This window comes from Malaclemys terrapin, chromosome 5, assembly GCF_027887155.1.
Source record: "Malaclemys terrapin pileata isolate rMalTer1 chromosome 5, rMalTer1.hap1, whole genome shotgun sequence".
Lineage (NCBI taxonomy): Eukaryota > Metazoa > Chordata > Testudines > Emydidae > Malaclemys > Malaclemys terrapin.
In genome coordinates, this window is record NC_071509.1 from 85,385,045 (window position 1) to 85,404,137 (window position 19,093).

The 19,093-nt window shown below is 40.6% G+C and overlaps 1 protein-coding gene across 6 annotated transcripts in view; it reads right to left on the reverse strand.

The window, feature by feature from the left end:
• The window catches only part of DCLK2 (doublecortin like kinase 2), a 144,006-nt gene that overhangs the window by 108,725 nt on the left and 16,188 nt on the right, over window positions 1-19,093 (reverse strand). For all 6 annotated transcript variants that reach the window (XR_008445203.1, XR_008445204.1, XR_008445202.1 and 3 more), the window contains exon 2: window positions 8,785-9,119. Coding sequence is in view for 3 of the 6 variants with exons in the window: in XM_054030853.1 (XP_053886828.1) it covers window positions 8,785-9,119 (335 nt within the window). In the remaining 3 variants the exon portion in view is untranslated. The remainder of the gene's footprint in view (window positions 1-8,784; window positions 9,120-19,093) is intronic.

Here is a 19,093-nt window from a genome sequence, read left to right on the forward strand (position 1 = left end):
CACTGTATACAAACAGCCCAGTTTAACTTTCTTCCACATTACATCCAAACAAAAGCACACAGTATTTTGAAAAGTATTGTTCACCGTTGCCAGTAAGAGAAATAGGCTCTGACATCAGATGCTTTTACTGATGCATGATAAAACCACCAAGAGCAACAGCTGAGCAACACTGATGCATTGAGATTAAATCAAAACAGGAGGTTTCAACATGTAAGAGGTATACAAAATTGCTATGCTCTACCTTCCAAGATACAAGTAAATTCTGCATAGTCAGTAATTTTATAGCAAACTACAGTATGTTTAATTTTTACCATGGTTTGTATCACTTGACATTGTTATGACTACCTTTCCCTAAACATACCCTGACAAAAATACAGCCCTGCTTGGAGCTCATTTCTTTTAACTCTAACCAGATTAATAACTGCTGATGCTTACAGGTGGGGAATAAGTGAGTAGGAGGAAAAAGATTATTCTTCCCATTTACTGTTGTTTGTAGTAACACACAGGTCCCAATCAGAAACAGGGCACCCTTGTAAAAAGTGCTGAACAAAAAGACTGAAAGCTGCAGTCCCTGCTCCTAAGAGCTTACAATCTAGTTTGCACCTAGTGCATTTTCCCTATTCTTTTGGGTCCTTTCTTCATTCAACAGATTCTTCACTTTTAGGTATTTGGGGTTCCCCCCCCTACACAATTTTTTCAACAAATAAAATAAAATACATCTTGGTTTTCAGAATCCCAATTCTTCCCTTTAGAGAAACAGAGTACCCTTAAAATATTTTAAGGGCACCCTATCTCCTCTGAACATTTCTCCTTTCAGGAGATATACCTGAACAAAGAGATTTTGGAGTTTGGCCATTCTTATGTTGTCATTGTAGGTCTAAGAGTTGTTCTTCTAGTCTGTTCCCTCCTTGCACAAGTGTGTTTTTAAATTTTGTAAGAGGCACCTTAAGAAAAGTCCTTTCCTTGCCTAGCTATCTCCAGTTTTAGCCTGTGGGTAGGCCTACATTGCAGCTGGGAGATGCAATTCCCAATGTGGGTAGACACACTCACATTAGCTCAGCTGAAGCTAGCTTGCTAAAAATATCTGCATGGTTGTTGCAGCACTGGCAGCGACTAATATTTTTAGCTATTCAAACAAACGGTTGGGTTTTTTTGTTTTTGTTTTTTAAAAAACACCAGTTCGAAAGATTTTCAGACACTTAACTTTTTTGTTTTTTACATAATATGACAGAAATTGCTTCTTTAAAACTTCAGAAACTTGCCCTGGACTTATTCCTTAAAAGTACAAGGTAGAACATTTTCAAAGGCACAAGTAAGAGTTGTTCACTGAACTCCCATTGCCTTTTAGTAGGAGTTTGATGCCAAACTCTCAATTTTGCCTTGGAGAATCTCCACCTAATGCTTTTGATATACACGAAGATAAAAAATAGTTAGGAAATCATTTTCCAACTGATTTTCATTACGAATTATTTTTACTGAACATAAATAGAATGGTTGACTGTACAAATTATTCTCTTATATAGGCATTAAAAGAGGGTGGCAAACTTTCTAGCAATTTAAAACACACTGATGCGCAGAGGTCAAGATTCATATTGGCATAATCTATACACCTTGTACCCTCTGTGCAGAATCTAGTGTAGACTGCTGATGTTCTCTTACAAATTGTAAGACTGATGGATGATTCAAGAAGATTTAAAAAAAAAAAAAAAAAACACCCACAAACAAAAAACTCCTCAATGCATCTGATTCTGAGTCTCAACACGTTTCTTTCACTGTATAGCACAATAATTGCAAATTCAAATAAATTAATCTTGCAGATTTGTCCCCCCCCTTCCCTCCTAGGAGAACATCATACACAAAAGTCAGGCTATTCAAAGATACAGTTTCCACAGCAACCATTACACACCCACAGTTCTTATATTATAAATAATATTAATTCATAAAGTTACCAAACACAGACTACTGTAAAACTCACAAACAGGCTACATTACAGTTACTTTGGGAACCCTAACTGAATTTTGAACACTTGTAACTTAAAAACCAATCACAAAAAAATCCCACAAGCACCCACTCACCATAATGTCTCACTAACTTTTTGTTTGTGTGTGTAGCAGTGGTGACAGAAAGGGGGGAGGAAAGAAGTTACTTTACCTTGTAGTAACTGGAGCTTTTTGAGATGTGTGGTCCATATCTGAATGCCTCTGTGGGGTATGCATATGCTTCGTGTGCCCAGAATCAAAGAATTTTGAAAGCAGCATCTGTTTGCCTGCACAAGCCCTGGATCTCCTTGTGCCTCCAAACAAGATGATAAATGACAGTGTGGGCTGACCGCCTCTCCAGTTCCTTCTTTACCGCGAATCCAAGCAAGGTCCGAAGCAGAGAGGAAGGAGGGTGGGTAGCAGAATACAGAGAGGGACCACACTTCTCAAAGAACCTCCACTTACTACAGGGTAAGTAACTTTCTCCTCCTCTTTTGAGTGTTGGTCCTTAGGTGTATTGCACTGTGGGTGCCTAATAAGTAGTACTCAAGTAGCGGAGGGTGCAAGGATGCAGGTAGCAGAGCCAGATAAAGGACTGCTGTCCCAGAGGATGTGTCAGCAGTGGAGTCCAGTTCTAGAGTATAATGTCTCATGAACATATGGATGGAAGTCTACATAGCTGCCTTAGAAATGTCAAACAAAAGCACTTCCTGAAGCGATGCTATCGATGTTGCTTGTGCTCTTGTAGCATGAGCACTTGCTCCTTATTGGGGAGGAATGTGAGACAATTGATAGAAGTAAGATACAACCCATGATCCACTTCAAGATCCTCTCAGAGGAGATAGCACAAAGAGTCTGAGGTCCAGCTATGGCAACAAAGTCTGGGAGATTTTCAAATCAATCTTGTCCTTTGCAGATAGAAGGTGAGAACATGATGTACGTCAAGGGAATGAAGCCTTCTCATCTCTCCAACTCATGCAGTTTGGGAAGGAAGGGGTGAAGAGCAGGTAAGTGCATAGGTTGGTTTATGCAGAACTCTGAAGCCACCTTGGGGATGTAGCTGTAATGAGACTTTTTCCTTCTGGAATATAGTGCATGGGGGATCCACCATTAGGGCTCCCAATTTATCTACTGTCGTGGCGGAGGTGATGGCCACAAGGAATGCAACTTTCATGGACAAGTGATATATGTTCCAAGTAGCTGATAGCTCAAAGGGAGGCTTAGTAAGAGCTGACAGCACAAGGTTCAAGTCCCAGTCAGGGGCAGGCTTCCCCTACTGGTGGAAAGGTTCTAATTAGGGCCCTTTAAGAATCTGACAGTCAGCAGTTGACACCAATCCTAATCTGACATAGGACAGCTGCAGGATAAATTCCAAAGGTTTTACCAGACTAATTATCTGTTAATGGTCAAAGCCAGTGGGACTCAACAAATTCCCAAGGTTTAGATTCCCAGCTCTGTGATTTCATCTTAGAATGGCAGGTGGCAGACCATAATCACATGCCTTTCATTTACCATGCTAGCTACTAAGTCCATTTCTGCAAATCACTACTTAAATTGCTGTCATTAAAGCAATTGTCATTAAGATAGGCTCTGGAACATTAATAAAATTAAACTAAACTAAACATCTCTCCTCAAAAAATTAGCCATAAAATGTCACTGTTTGAAGTACAAACTGAACTGTTTAAATAGCAACTCCATGCTACGTAAGTGGTGGTGCTTTGGTCAGTTTTTGTGAAAGAACAGATTATTTTATCAAATGTGAACAACAAAAAAAGAAAAAAAAGCACTATAGCAGACACTATCGCAAGTTACTGTGGCACAATTTCAATAGCAAGCTTTGGCCCATTATCCTTCAATTTTTAAATGTGTTATTGTAGTAATAAAACACTGACAAAAATGATTAACTTTTTTAATGGAAAACTCTCTCTCCAAGTTTTCTGCTTTTTGAACCAATCAGGCAGAGTGACCAATCACAAGCTCTCAAGATTTTTCTCCTGGTCCAACAGTGTTTCTTCTGCAGGCTGACTCCCACACTACTTAACATACATCTGCTATTGCCCTCTCTTCAGGCAGACACCTTCGTCTCCTCATAGAGCAAACAACCAGCCAGAGAAGCCACAAGTGTGACTGTGTGCCCAGCTTCTCTTGCGGCAGGTTCACGGTGATGAAACTGCATTAAGATTGCTTGGATCATATTCAGACTGGGAGTCTCCCTCGCCACTCAAGCAAGCAGCAGCACCTCTTACATGAAAGCTAAGCTTGCAATCATCTATCTGCAAAATGGATGAGAGATAGTTACCACCACCACAGTAGCCACACGAGGGTCCATCATCACCACACTATTTCTGTGCCCTTCACAACTCTTAGCAATCAGTGAAAGAGCTGGGACTAAAACTTGTGGTCTCTGGGCTTCTAGTTTATTGAAACTGCCCTAGCCTACAGGACAATGTGAGGGGGAGTTTCTCCATCTCTCTTTCTCAGTTCCTCCAAAATTTCATCTTCATGAGTCCGCCTGAAGCAGGGGGCCAAAACTGTACTACAGTATTCACAATAAATCAGAGAGTTGGCAACACTGGCTTAGAGCCTGAAACGTAAGAGGAAAAATAAAGCACCCTTTTTATGGGGGGGCGTTCCAATTTTCAATAGCTTTTGAGTATGTACAATGCCAGCTAATGTGGAGGCAAATCTCTATTATAGTAATTTCTAACACCTGCAGTAAAATGTCTGACAGCAATGTAACAGTGCAATTAAAATATGCTTAAAATACAGAGGGGATGAGAGTCACTACAGCGCTACGCATATTAACTTATGCCTAGTTTCTTCATTGTAAGCATTACTGAGGATTTAAAAGGTTTATTTTTAAACTGAAAAATTAATGTCTTACAGAAACAGCCCTGCACTATCATTGGTTCAGCTCCCACCCCACTCATAGGTAACCAGTATTCGCTGAAATTACATTCGCAAACGTATCATCATAAAATCTCATTTTTTCCCCTCTCATAAAGCACCATTATTTTTATAAAGCTAGAAAATAATCATTTTTCGTTCTGTAAACTGAAAGGTTATTTATTAGGCTTTGTGCCAAAGCATCGATCCCAAGTCAGATGGGAATTATACTGGAGTTCTCAGATTCTCTGGTGAAACCAGATGATGAGAAATGAAGGAACAGATCTTGGATACCAATTGTACTGCTAATCCTACTTCTCTTGCTCTTGCCTATCCATTTCTTGCTGACATCAAGAAAAGCTGCCTAATCTCACACCAACAAGGCCGTTTTAATGGGTATATTTGGCCTTCTTCGTAAATTCCCCAAGACAAGCCTCCCACTAGAAACATTTACTTACATACAGAGCGTCACTTAACACTCGTTTAAAAAATTATGGGACCTTTATGTGGAGCTGGCCTAAAAGAACATTGAAGAGAATTTGTTTCAACTCAGCAGCATGGAGATAACTACCTAGATAACATTGGTTTTCCAGGCCCAAGCGTGAGCTAAGAGCATTACCTATTGTTTGAAGCATGTTCTTTCAGTTAGTACAATTTGTTATACTGTACTGACAACCTTTTGGGGGAGGATCCCAACTTTTTAGTCTTGTTGAATTGTCATGGAAATTCCCAATAATATTGTTAATAAAAACCACCAAGCAGTTGGTATGAAGGAGAAAGAGAGGTGAGTCAAGATGAGGATGGACAAACAATATTTTATGTCCATTATGTGACCAATATGTGCTTTCTATTTCTATACCATGCAGCTGGCAACAGAATGTGCTTTCTTGAACATATAAGGAAACAATTTCAGCAGAAGGTTACTGTCCCCAGTCATCTGAATACATTACTGACCTGTAGGGCAATATCCAGTCTGTGCTGGCAACTACTTTGAGCTCCTTTAACAAGATCCAAACACTCCATCCTTTATTTGCGGCACAGAGGATTAACTTTCTAAACAAAGTTTAGTCTGTCTAGCCTCACTTCAGAGTAGGAAGGAGGGATTCCAGAAACGAATTAAAAAGAAAAAAGACACAGCTCTCACTTTGGTTGTAGGAAGACATCCAGCAAATCCTCCAGAATAGAGGAAAAGAAAGTCTAGGCCAGGGTACTTTTACCAGAGTATTTTGTCTTACGCTGCTGCCCTGTCAGAATCTGGGAAACAGGAACTAGTTGTTCAACTCTCAAGAGAATCTAACAATCTGAAAGTCCAGATCTTATTGTTATAACTACAGGTCATTGGTGTTTAAAGGAATGAAGAACAGTTAATTGGATGTTATAAATTATGGCTTAAAATAGATAACTCTCATAATACACAAATCTCAAGAAAATGCTTTTCTCTATGCATAACTATAGTCATGTTGTTGCTATAATAAAAGAACAGTCTGATGTGTAGATGAAAAATATTAGACAATTATTTTGAGACTTTTCTTTCCAATGTACTGCTTGAAATTAAAAGAAAAAGGAAGGTTTATTCAAAAGATCACTAATTTAATAATCTTTCCCCTTCAGAGTGTAAATCTCTCAACTGAAAATAAAACAAATTAACAAGTGAACTAAGGATTCCTTTTGAAAAGAAGAAGAATGTTGTGGGGAAAATTATTATTTTGCAACTAATATCTGAATGTCTTAACTTAAAACAAACATCCTATATCAATTCCAAATTAGCAGAGCACAATTTATACTTTTCTTAATTGTTGAGAGGCCAGAAAGGTTAGTAGAGTATTTTCTAGCAGATAAGTAAGAAAAAAAACAAAAAACAAAAAACACAACAGCAGTTGCATTTTGTAATTGTAAAATGCCTTTTTTTAAAGTTGCCTTTCAAGTTTTGCCAGCAATAGGACATCAACACAAAAGAATTGCCTTCCTAGCAAATTTGGAAGAATAAGTAATTACCACATTAGGGAAAATGGGCTCAGAAATCTCCATCAACTGCTAATTGGAACCAAAGCGCCTTTCCATCTGCCAAACCATACAAATGCCCTTGGTGCCAACCTCTATGTATACCAGCAAAGGACAAACAAAAAACAAAAACCCATACGCACACAATGTTATATGAGTTTGAGTCAGGCCATTACTGCAGGAAAGGCAGAAGCAAATCTCCCCTCTAGGAAGGTGGAACAGTTACCTGCCAAAGCAAAGGAGTCTTTCTGCTAATCAGTGTGCCTGAAGACAGAGCCACCATAGGGTTACCTGTGCAGCCACCCATCCTATTAGTTAATCACCGAGAATATGTCTAAGGTGGAACTAGAGCTAGGCAACAGTCTACTTCCCTCACTAGAAAGAATAATGAGGCTTGCTGAAACACTGCAACAGCATGAAATGAAGGAATCATTGCCTGTTGGGAAACAGATAGTTACTCTAAACTTACTTCTTCCCCCCTCCTCCCCACCTTCTTCCTCATATGCATGATGGGCCCATCTGATTCAGCACCTGCAAAGAAGTCAGGAATTGGTTAAGTGACATTTGGGCTCAGTGCTGCCTTTGTCCCTATGTACAAGTGGAAAAAACAAAACAAACGCTGCACTGTGAAGGATAGTTCTTTCAATAGAGCAAAGCCTACTCAGATTCAATTATATCAGCCAAGGACCTTACTTTGCTCCATGCTTTATGTATATTGTGGGGGCGGGAACAGGGAAGGAGAAGAGACAGCTTTTATGAGCAGGTTGTGTAGAAATATCTGCTTCCACAGCTTCATTTTGGAAAGGGAGATGCATATAAAGAAGCAGAATTTCAGCATGAAGTTACTGATATCACGGTCCCCAGCCATCTAAATACGTTACTGCCCTGTAGGGCAGTTCTCAGTCTGTGCTGGGGTAATAGTCTGAATCTCCCTCCCTTAACAGAGCAGTTGCCATCTTTACTCTTCTCCACAGTTGAAAAACTGCACAGTAACGAAGAGGTAACCGTGACAGCTCTCCTCTGGTCTGCAGCAGAGGAATAAAGCAGCAGATTAGAAGAGAAAGCTTTTCTAGAAGTTTGCCTACCCTGCCTGAGAACACTTACTGCTTCCTCCTCACTACCACTCCAATCATAGCCTGGCCATACACACTTCCCAGGAGCATGAGGAAGAGTTACTGCAGCAGGCAAATGTGTTTTGCCCTGTTTCAGAGCATTCCCAAGTGCCACAGAGGGTCAAGAACTGAAGATTCTCCTCAGTCCACAATAAGAACATCACTACCCGTAATGTCCCCATCCCTATCGCTAATATGCTGAGGTCATAAATGTGCCCAGGAGTTTTAATAATCTATATTATAGAAATGGCTAACAGCCTGAAATAGATTAGCACAATAGGACTTCAGACACTGTACAAACAAACAAACGAGACCCAAAGACCCTGCAAAGTCAAAGACAAGAGGTAACAGGTAGGTGAAATAAATAAGCAGGGGGAGGAGGTAGCAAGACTACAAGAAGATATTTTAGTTTTCCCTGAGGGCACCCCCCCCACATGCACACACTAGTAACTAGTGAATTTCTACTATAATATCCTGTAGGTGGAAGCAGTCATTTACTGGAGACACAAAACAAGTGAGCTGAGGATGACAGGAAGCATGGATTGGCTGTACTCACCCGAATTTTTCCTTTTCCCCATTCCAGTTTCCCAAATTGTGATTATATCTGCTAGTTGAGGAATAGCAAACCTACTTTTCTTGGATGATAAAGGAGGATTTTGGAAAAATTAATCAGTTACAATATAATATTGATAAGCAGGGTAGAACTTGGATGTTAACAAAAACTGAAAATGATAACAGAATATAAAAAGTAGCAGCAGCTTAATTTGTACCCAATATTCAATACCCAAGACGATTTGTTCTCTTACCTGCTTCCCATCTAGTGTTACAAGTCTCTTGACAATGCCTGAATCTAACTTAATGGCTTCTGTGATGTCAGTCAAAACCTGTTCAAAGGAATGAGCAGTCTTTTTATTCAGCAGAATTCTCACAGCTTTCCGTGGCTTCACTCCACTCCGAATAACAGTCACCAGTTTGGGTTTAATGAAATCTTTACTCTCCTTCACTTCACTTTTCATCGATGTCAGAGATGTCAAGGATCGAGCAGACCCAGTCTTAATATTCACAGACCAGTTTGGATTGACATTCTTGGTATAATCAACTTTGCGATATGGTTCATTGGATGCACATACATAACTTTCACCTGAAGGGGGAGGGTGGGGGCAAAGGGAAGAGAGAGAAAGACATTGTGATTTAGGGTTTTAGGTTAAACAGATTGTTCAACTATTCCATACATTCTCCAAACTGACAATTTCTTGTCTGAAGCAGTGCTAATTGGGTTTCAAATATAATCTACCTGTCTAATTGACTCCAATGTAAACCAGTGATATGCTAGGTAGAGGGCCTCAAGAATCCCTTGTTAAAAATTCTGCTAACCCAAACTGAAGGGAGAGTTGGAGAGATTTCTGTCCCTCTCGGAGCTCCCTTTCTACATACTGCTTATGTATCTCTGCAGAATATTACATTCCTGGGGTTCACAAAAAAAACACACCCACCCCTCACCCCTCCCAATAGGAGGAACTGGGCTTCCCTACAGACACAAATTGTACGCTGTGATATTCTAGTAATATACTCGACTAATTTTCAGGAGACAAAGTCTAAGAATTTGCAGAAAAAGTGTATGTCAATATTAGTTAACTTGCTTTGTGATGTTGCCTCCCTACTACCTCAGATTATTGGAAACATTTTAAATGTTTAAATGGAAAACAAATTAATAGATTATCTAGTCCTTCCTCCCTCTCGAAGCCCAAACACTCTAGGCTTTGTGGTTAGGGAGGAAAATTTTATAAGAGCCTCTTGTTACAATATTGACAGCATATGGCTTGTAGAATACGTATGCCCTACTCTTTAAGATAATAAATGCAAAGAAAGCCCAGCAGTTTCCAGAATTTCAATCATTTTAAATCATTCATGGGAAAAAACCCACTAAAAGTACGTATATGCCATATATGCAACTCTTATGCAAAGTAACAAAAAAGCAGTGTCATGTGGTTGACAGAATTTTGTTGGATCATTTCACACACCAGAGAAATGGAAAAACTGCTGGAGGGAGTTATAAAGGAACAGCAACAGAACTCTAGACTGAATGATGATAATTCTCTGGGGTTGTATTAGTATGCTAAATTAACACTGGATACAGAACAGTCAGTTTTCAGTAGATCTATTCAAAGGTTTCAGAATATTCTGCTGTAACCTAGGTTTTAAATTTGCTCCCAATGGGCCTTTTTCTAATTTGAAATGAACATGCAAGCTATAATAAAATGTTTGTAAATATTTAATCTAGTTTTATTAATAAATCATGACTGATAATCATGATACATGTAGAGAATTCAAAAGTGCAGAAAATTAGATACATGATGTTATACTTTACATAAGTGGGTTAGCATATCCATAGTTAACTAATTTCCATTACAAAACCCTCTTCTTTGCTACCCTACAACTTTGACTCCAAAAAAACTGACCTGGCCTGAAAGTTCCATAGTTTACCCTAATAGCAAAAGAAACTATAAATTTCCTTCACAGGTTGCAGAAACAAATTGCCTTTGAGTTACTATGATTTGAAATTTACTTGTCCATTTTCTTAATCTAGTTGAAGTGACTTTTCCCTTTCTCGTTTACTAGAAAACAAACTCCCAGGAAGCTTATTTAACTTGCTATATTTGAAGAAAATAAGTTGTAATTAAGTTATTAGTTATTTTTGTTCTGCTTAATTTGGAACCCAGTTCTACTCTTTGATGTCATTGGGAATTGATCCCATTGAGGTCAACAGGAACATATCAGACACTATGCACTGGCTTTTTGCAGTTTAGAGTCGTTTTATAGCTGACAGTTTGAAGATCTCTGTTAATACCAAATCTATACCATATCTCATACTAAAAGGATAAGACAGAGTCAAAGTCTGCCATGTATCTATGAAATGTATCAGTTGGAAATATTTAATACGTAGGCTTGGATTTCACTAAACACACACACAAATCAATAAAAAATATTTCCATCGATAATAATGAAAATTTACAGATAGGCAAAGAAAATTGTTCTTTGAGAACTTAGAATTTAAAAAATATTTACTTTGTATATTTTGATAGGTGATGTTGACAATTTGTGTTTTAATGGTTATAAAGCTTTAACGTTTTGAATCTCAACATCTATTGTCATTAAATAATTATTATCTAACCCAGCCCCATTAACCGGCTATAACGAAAGAAGGACAGGAGACCCTTGATATGGATTTAATCAGGCCACAACTTTATTATTAGATGTCTGGGACTACCCAGCAGATAAAAGTCTGCAGTGCAGGCAACACCATGATCATTCAAATAACTACCCGGGGCTTCCACCAACCCCCACTTCATTTTCCATCCAGGTCCTCCAGCCAACCCATTGCTGGGACCTTACCATGCATTCCTCCTCCCAACCCCATAGGAGGGTTACAGTGGGCTATAAGGAAGGGGGGTGGTTCCTTGCCATATCATCCATAGGAGCCCCAATACCTACCCACACATGTGCCACGGACTCTGAAATAAGCCCTTCCCCATGAAATCTGATCTTCCCCTTGCTGTGGGGAGCACCCCAGATGGGGGCTCCTAGCTGCAAGACCCTCCCGGGCTGGGGAGGGACAGGTCTTGTCCTTCTCCTACACGGCCACTCTCAGGGGGAGATCAGACGCACCTCTGAGTGCGTCCCCCTGCTGAAGGAAGTTCCAGTGCTGGGCCCCAAAGGTTCCTGCAGCTAGAGGAGGTTTTTGGATGTGGGTCCAATCTCCCCCTGCTGCTGAGAGTACCCCAGCTGTGAGTCCCAGCTTCCAGAAAAGGGAGCCCCACAGTCACAACACTCAAATTTCAGATGTAAAAGTCTGAACACGTGAAATTGACCAATTTTAAAACCCTCTGGCCGTGAAATTGATCAAAATGGACCATGAATTTGATAGGGCCCTCGCCATTGGTACTTATTCAGACCAGTTATCAGAATATCTTGCAAACATCTCCAATGGCCATAGATGGGACAGGCTCTGAGTTCTACAGTGAATTCTTTCCCCAGTGTTTATTGCAGACATGCTCAGGCCCTAACCGATCACCATATTTGGGGTTGGGAATTTTCCCCCAGGTCAGATTGGCAGATACCATGGGGGTTCTTCATTTTCCTCTGCAGTATGGGACATAGATCACTTGCTGGTTTGAATTAGAGTAAAAGGTGTATTCTCTGAAACTCGAAGTCCTTAAATCATAATTTGAGGGTTTCAGTAATTGAGCCAGAGGTTATAGATCTAACATTGGAGTGAAGTTCTGTGGTCTGCAATGTGCAGGAAGTCAGGCTAGATGATCACAATGATCCCTTCTGGCCTTAAATTCTGTGAGCCTACAAGAATCAGGGAGCCAAAATCAGCTCCCTGAAACCCCATGCCTCTCCGTCCGCCAAGCACAGTGTGGTTGCAGGAAAGAATCTGGCCCATTCTCTTCATTTTTTTGTGTGATTAGTTCATCATTTGAATACTCGCATGCAGCTTCCACTGATTTTAACTAGAACAATGAGTGCATATCAGAGGGCAGATCCAGACTCTGATATAACAAGAGTTCTGATATGTGGTCATATCAATTTTCTGGCAAGATCAGATCACTGTTTTACTCATCATAAAGAAATTTGTGAACTTATTTAAGAATTATCCTTCTCTTCCAGCAATATTTTCACATTAAGTTTGCAGAAACTACAAAGATATCACATTTTGTTAAAAAAAAACAAAGACACAGCAATAATCAAACTATGAAAGATAGTACAGAGTATGGGAAAAGTCCTTACTCTACTAGATTCAGGGGTACATGCTTATTTTCTGCTAGAATCCTATTGAGCTATAAGGCTGCTCTGTCTCTAAATACTGGATTGCCAAATAGAAACACCCAGTGATTTGAGAGATCTTTCTTAACCCTTGCCAACAGGCTTATTAAAATTATAGATGCCAAACAGCTAAAGGAAAACACACTTCTAAATGAGCTGTAAAAACAGATGTTAGCAAATAACTATGGGAGAGATATTTTTTTTTTTTTTAAAGTTAAAGAACTACATTTTTTACAGACCAATTTTTTTTCTTGAAGTTGCTTTAAAACGGAGCAGATTTCTTTGTGAATGCTGAGGAATGGGCAGAGGATAGTGGGACAAAAGAAAATATTTGTATTTTGCGTGAGAGGGAATGTTTTGAATGATTAAAGCAGAACCCAGGAATCCCAATTACCAGTTTTCTACTCTCAGTTCAGCAAAGTGTTTACTATGTGACCTTGGGCAAGTCACTTGGGCCAGCAATTTCAAATTGTAGTCACTCAAATCAATATTTGGGCACTTAAGTGGCTTGTTTTTCAAAAGTGAACTACCTCCAGTTCAGCTTCTGTGGAAGAAGAAAAAATAATCTGCCATTAATTTAGGTGCCTAACTTTAGGCACCCAAGTTTGAAAATATTTTATGAGCCACATTTTGGTTCAGTTCACCTATCTTTTAATATTCTACCAACTTTTTATATGAAGGAACTTATCTACTCTATAATGTTATTCAGTTAAGGATATCTTGTAACAGTTATAAAAATACTAATATTTCCAATATCCCAAAAGAGATCCCAAAATAAGTGATAATGCTGATTTCAATGGTCTAATGTAACCTCTGGATTAGAGTACGTCAGGCAGCTATATAACTCTTGCACTACAGTGCCACAAAGAGAGAAAATTCTTAGAAGTAGCACCATGAGATCTTCACAAACGTACCAAAAGCAGACAGAACTTTAGTGATTACAGTTTCACCCAAAAAGCTTTTATTTTCTAAATCACTTGGAATTTGAGTGACAGATGCTTTGAAGAAAGATATAGGTTTCAATATTAACATGGGTTAAACCAATAGGAAAGGAGGAAGGGCTTTTGGCTACAAAATGCTAATTCAAGTGACATTCACTGCATGTTTGCTTCCTTTCAATAACATTCATGTATCCAATGCTAAAAAATAAACAAAAGTCAGAGTTAAGCCTGATGGCCAAGGCTTAAATTAAAGAGGCTGGAGAAAAGAAAATTAATGTTGGATAGAAACAGGTTCCCCAGCTCAAATACATGCATTAATTTTTATAATGAAATTAAAGGACAACAGAACAGAAAGAGACTTCCTGTTCTTAGAATGCTTACCATTATAGATCTTCCCAATGCTACCTCAACATTGCCATTACAGATGCTCATCATGACAGGATATTTTATTTACACTACACTAGTTAATATGACACACTGTTTATCAGATTAATAATAGAACACCCGTCACAACTGTGGGAGCCTTCCTATAATATTTTAAATCTATATTAATCTACCAGAACAATGAAAACTTTTTTTTAAAATCAGTTCCATTTTCCAAGGTCTGAATAAGGCCAAGTCTCTTAAATATCTGGGGAAGTCATGGGGTCTATTTACTAGGATTTTTTCTGAGAAGGTGGGTCAAGTTGGAGTGTTATGATTTTCTTCCTTTGATAGGAAGGGGCAGGGAGGTTTTTTTAATTAAAATTTTTAAAATTTACAGAATCCATTTCAGACTGTGTAAAATTCAACATTTTAGCTCTACTTTGCCAAACTTCCATTTCAAAACACAGGCTGCACGCAGGTTCATGAATTTGAAAGAATAGCCGATATACACAGGCAAAAACTGGCATAGTTTACGAACACTGATCCAACAAGCAGTTTGATACACCATAGGCTTATTATTTGGTCACCTTAGTGTATTGCAGATATTTGTCAATTGTTTTTCAATTCTATGCCTGCTTTCTTAGACTATTTATGGTAGCATCTCTTTTCACATGAGGCCAGATTGGGCTACCACACATGCATGCCTACACATCAGTAAGTGCAAATTGCAACCCCTCACTCCAGCAATGAGCGCTGCCCTGCCAATAGGATTCACTTCAGTGGGCGGACAGGTGGAGTTTCTAAAAGAAAGCAAATTCTAGGCACTCTTCACCCATTTCCCACATCTGTAAAATGAGAAAGAACACTACCATCCAGACAGGGAAGCATTAATGTTTGAACAACACTCTACAAACACCATGCATTCTATCAAGGTGACTCTCCTGTGTTAAGAATGTTCTTGTCTTTGTATCTTTCTTTTGCAGAAAGAGTGGGACTTAATTGAAAGCATTTTACATTATGTGATCACCGATTATTCTGTATGTATATATCCAGTGAATTTGATATGTTGCTATATTTACCATTACACCAACAGATTTTAAATCCATTTGAACTCAAAGTTTTGATTTCCTGAACAACAAAAAATCCTCTGATGCTGTGATTATTAGCTCCCACTAAGTACTAACATTGATGTGTACAAATATTTCCCCCCAGGGTTACATTCTATATTTAAACCTATATTAATGAAATAGTTTCTAAATATCATTGAATACAATGTAACAAATGCATAAAAGTGCATGCAATTCCAGCCCAACATAACGCAAGTTTAGCTGCTTTTTCAACTTTCCTATTGAAGGTTTTCCCATTTCAGCTGTGTATACATATTATCTAAACTGGAGACTAAGGGCCAGATATGAAGCCCACAGAAATCATGGGAATCCTTTGGATCAGACCCTAAATTTCAAAGTCACTCATAAACGTATCATCCCTAGAGGATTAGCACGATTCCACATACACATAATAGCTATGTTTCCAAGTATGTAAATATGCTGTTGACTTTAATATGCAGTGAACTTTACCTTAATCTACAGTTTGAAATATTTTTAAGCTAACGTATAACAGCCACAAATGGCATATACTTATAGCAATTGCCTTGCTGAAAATACAAAGCCTGAGTCTTTAGTATACGGGAGTGGCTTTCAAACTGTGGGGCATGGGATTAGTTAAGATTTTTCCCTTGTTTCTTCAAAATATTGTTGATAGCAGCGGCAGCTCCAGGCACCAGCACTCCAAGCGTGTGCCTGGGGCGGCAAGCCACGGGGGGCACCCTGCCGGTCCCTGCGAGGGCAGCAGTCAGGCAGCCTTCAGTGGCTTGCCTGCAGGAGGTCCGCCAGTCCCACGGATTCGGCGGCAATTCGGAGGCGGGTACGCCGAAGCCGCGGGACCGGGGACCTCCCGCAGGCATGCTGCCAAAGGCAGCCTGCCTGCTGTGCTTGGGGTGGCAAAAAAGCTAGAGCCGCCCCTGGTTGATAGCATAACAATTTCTCTCACTAGCTGCGTGTCCTACTCCAGCTCCTGCTGCTGCTGCCAGGCTGGAGGAATGAGGAGCAAGGGGACCTTGTGGCCTCTCCCTGTGCCAGAGGTGGAGGGGTAGGATGGCATACCAGGTCACTCACTCTCCAGGGGCAGATACAGATGCACTCCCTTGGCAGGTAGTTCCTGCCTACCCACACAGGCTCTTGCACCTGCGTGCTGGTGATTGAGCCAGGACCAGAGGAGCCTGTGGCCTGTGAATGATTCTGGGGATCCCAGGGACAGTGTAGAACTGATGAATGAAATTGTTTTTAATTGTTCACTTTATTAATGTAACTTCATAAGTAAAATTTTATGAATGAAACAATATTCATTCATAAAACCGGTTACCCCAATAACTGGCTAATTAACCATTAAGATGCTTGTTAAGAGCCATAGCTGTTCAGACAGCTGCCTTTGTAAGTTTCACTCTCAATCCAATTCCTGCTTAAATCACTAAGACTTGCATTGTTTCAGTATTGTAACTTCTGTTCACCATTTATTACACTTGCCTACAGTGTAACTTCTGTGCACTGTTTGCCATATTGTAATTCAAACCCCATTTTAAAACGCTTACTCCATATTGTAAGGGCTTGCTGCAACCTTCATTTTTGCAAACCCTGCTGTAATCTTATTAGTTTAGTTTAGATGTGTGAATGAGGTATCTATGGATGATGGAATCAACCTCCAGCCCCAGCCTGTCCTGATTACATAGAGTTCAAACACCAACGGCTGAAGATGCAGACAAGAGCCCTAACAAAGTAAGAAGAATCCACCCTAAAAAGAAAAGGTACAATAAAAGGAAGATCAAAGCCCGGTCCGAGTCTGAAAGTCATGTCTGCAATTGATGGGTGATCAATCACCAAACCTGGAGGCAGTGTGACACAGCAAGACCTATAGACTCTGGATTCAAACTAAAGCCTACAAAAAGGACGGATGAGATGGAAAACTTTGGAGGAGGGTAACATTCTGCTGCCAACATGGAAGGGCATCAGTGCATGCCCAACAGAGACCCAGCTCGTTCTTGTGCCCGGCTTTCCTGGCCAGTTAGCTGCCACAAGCTACAAACCCAAGCTGCAAACTCAAGCAGGACTGGTAACTATGCAGCAGCTGCAGAACATCTGATGGATGTGTGTGTGTGTGAGAATGTGTGTGAATGTGTGTGTGTGTATAGGTATTAGGTATAATGTGTGTGTATAAGGATTAAGATATTAGTTATTGGTCATAAACCAAATTGTTATCATAATAAGTGTGGCATCTTTATCTTGTCCCCTTTAATAAGATCCCGCTAGTTTTTATTGGTATAACATTTCTGGTGATTGAGCCAGGACCAGAAGAGCCGGTGGCCTGTGAATGATTCTGGGGATCCCAGGGACAGGAGCATGAGGAGAGGTGCACAGCACAGATGTCTGCATCCAGTTGGGGATGCTCACAGGCCAGGGAGCAGTTGAGCACCTAGTCAGGATGGACTCCCTGACCCTAGGCATCCAAGGAAATACTCTCTCTTAGGCCTGGTCTACACTACGGGTTAAGGTAGACTTTAGCAGCGTTAAACCGAATTAAGCCTGGACACGTCCACACAACGAAGCCCTTTCTTTCGACTTAAAGGGTCCTTTAAACCGGTTTCTTTACATCACCTCCGACGAGGGGATTAGTGATAAAACCGGCCTTTGCGGGTCGGAATTGGGGTAGTGTGGACGGAATTCAACATTATTGGCCTCCGGGAGCTATCCCACAGTGCTTCATTGTGACCGCTCTGGACAGCACTCTCAACTCAGATGCACTGACCAGGTAGACAGGAAAAGACCCGCGAACGTTTGAATTTAATTTCCTGTTTGCCCAGCGTGGGGAGCACAGGTGACCACGCAGAGCTCATCAGCACAGGTAACCGTGATGGAGTCCCAGGATCGCAAAAGAGCTCCAGCATGGACCGAACGGGAGGTACGAGATCTGCTCGCCATATGGGGAGATGAAGCAGTGATAGCTGAACTCCGTAGCAGTAAAAGAAATGGAGAAGTATTAGAAAAGATCTCCAAGGCCATGAAGGACAGAGGCCATAACAGGGACACACAGCAGTGCCGCGTGAAAATTAAGGAGCTACGGCAAGCTTACCACAAAGCCAGAGAAGCAAACGGAAGGTCCGGGGCAGAGCCGCAAACTTGCCGCTACTACGCGGAGCTGCATGCGATCCTAGGGGGTGCAGCCACCACTACCCCAACCGTGTGCTATGACTCTCTCACTGGAGAAACACACAGGGAAGACGGTTCGGGGAACGAGGAAGATGACGATGGAGGTACTGTAGGTAGCTCACAGCAGCAAGGAAGCGGAGAAACCGGTTTCCCCAACAGCCAGGATATGTTTGTCACCCTGGACCTGGAACCAGTAACCCCCGAACTCAACCAAGACCCTCAGGGCACACAGGAGACCTCTGGTGAGTGTAACTTTGTAAATATTTGTAAACATTACAAAAAAAAAGCAAGCGTGTTTAATGATTAATTTGCCCTGGCAATCGCGGCCAGTACATCTACTGGAAAAGTCTGTTAACGTGTATGGGGATGGAGCGGAAATCCTCCAGGGACATCTCCAGAAAGCTCTCCTGGTTGAAATGGGGTGATTTTATTAAGGGGACATTCAGAGGCGCCCGTTCCTGCTCTTCTGACCAGAAATGTTCCCCGCTGTTAACCACGCGGTGGGGGGAGGGGTGAAGTGATCATCCCAGAGAATCGTGTGTGTGTGTGGGGGGGGGGGGTGGTTTACTTGTGTTTGTGCCGCATGTTAACCGGGAAACCGCAGCCCCTCCTTTTACATTGAAACCCCATTTTAAATGGACAACCCAATTCATCCTTGATATGGGAAATGCGCTGCTGTTTGCAACCTTTCCCGCATGTTAAGAAGGTTAAAAAAGCCAAAA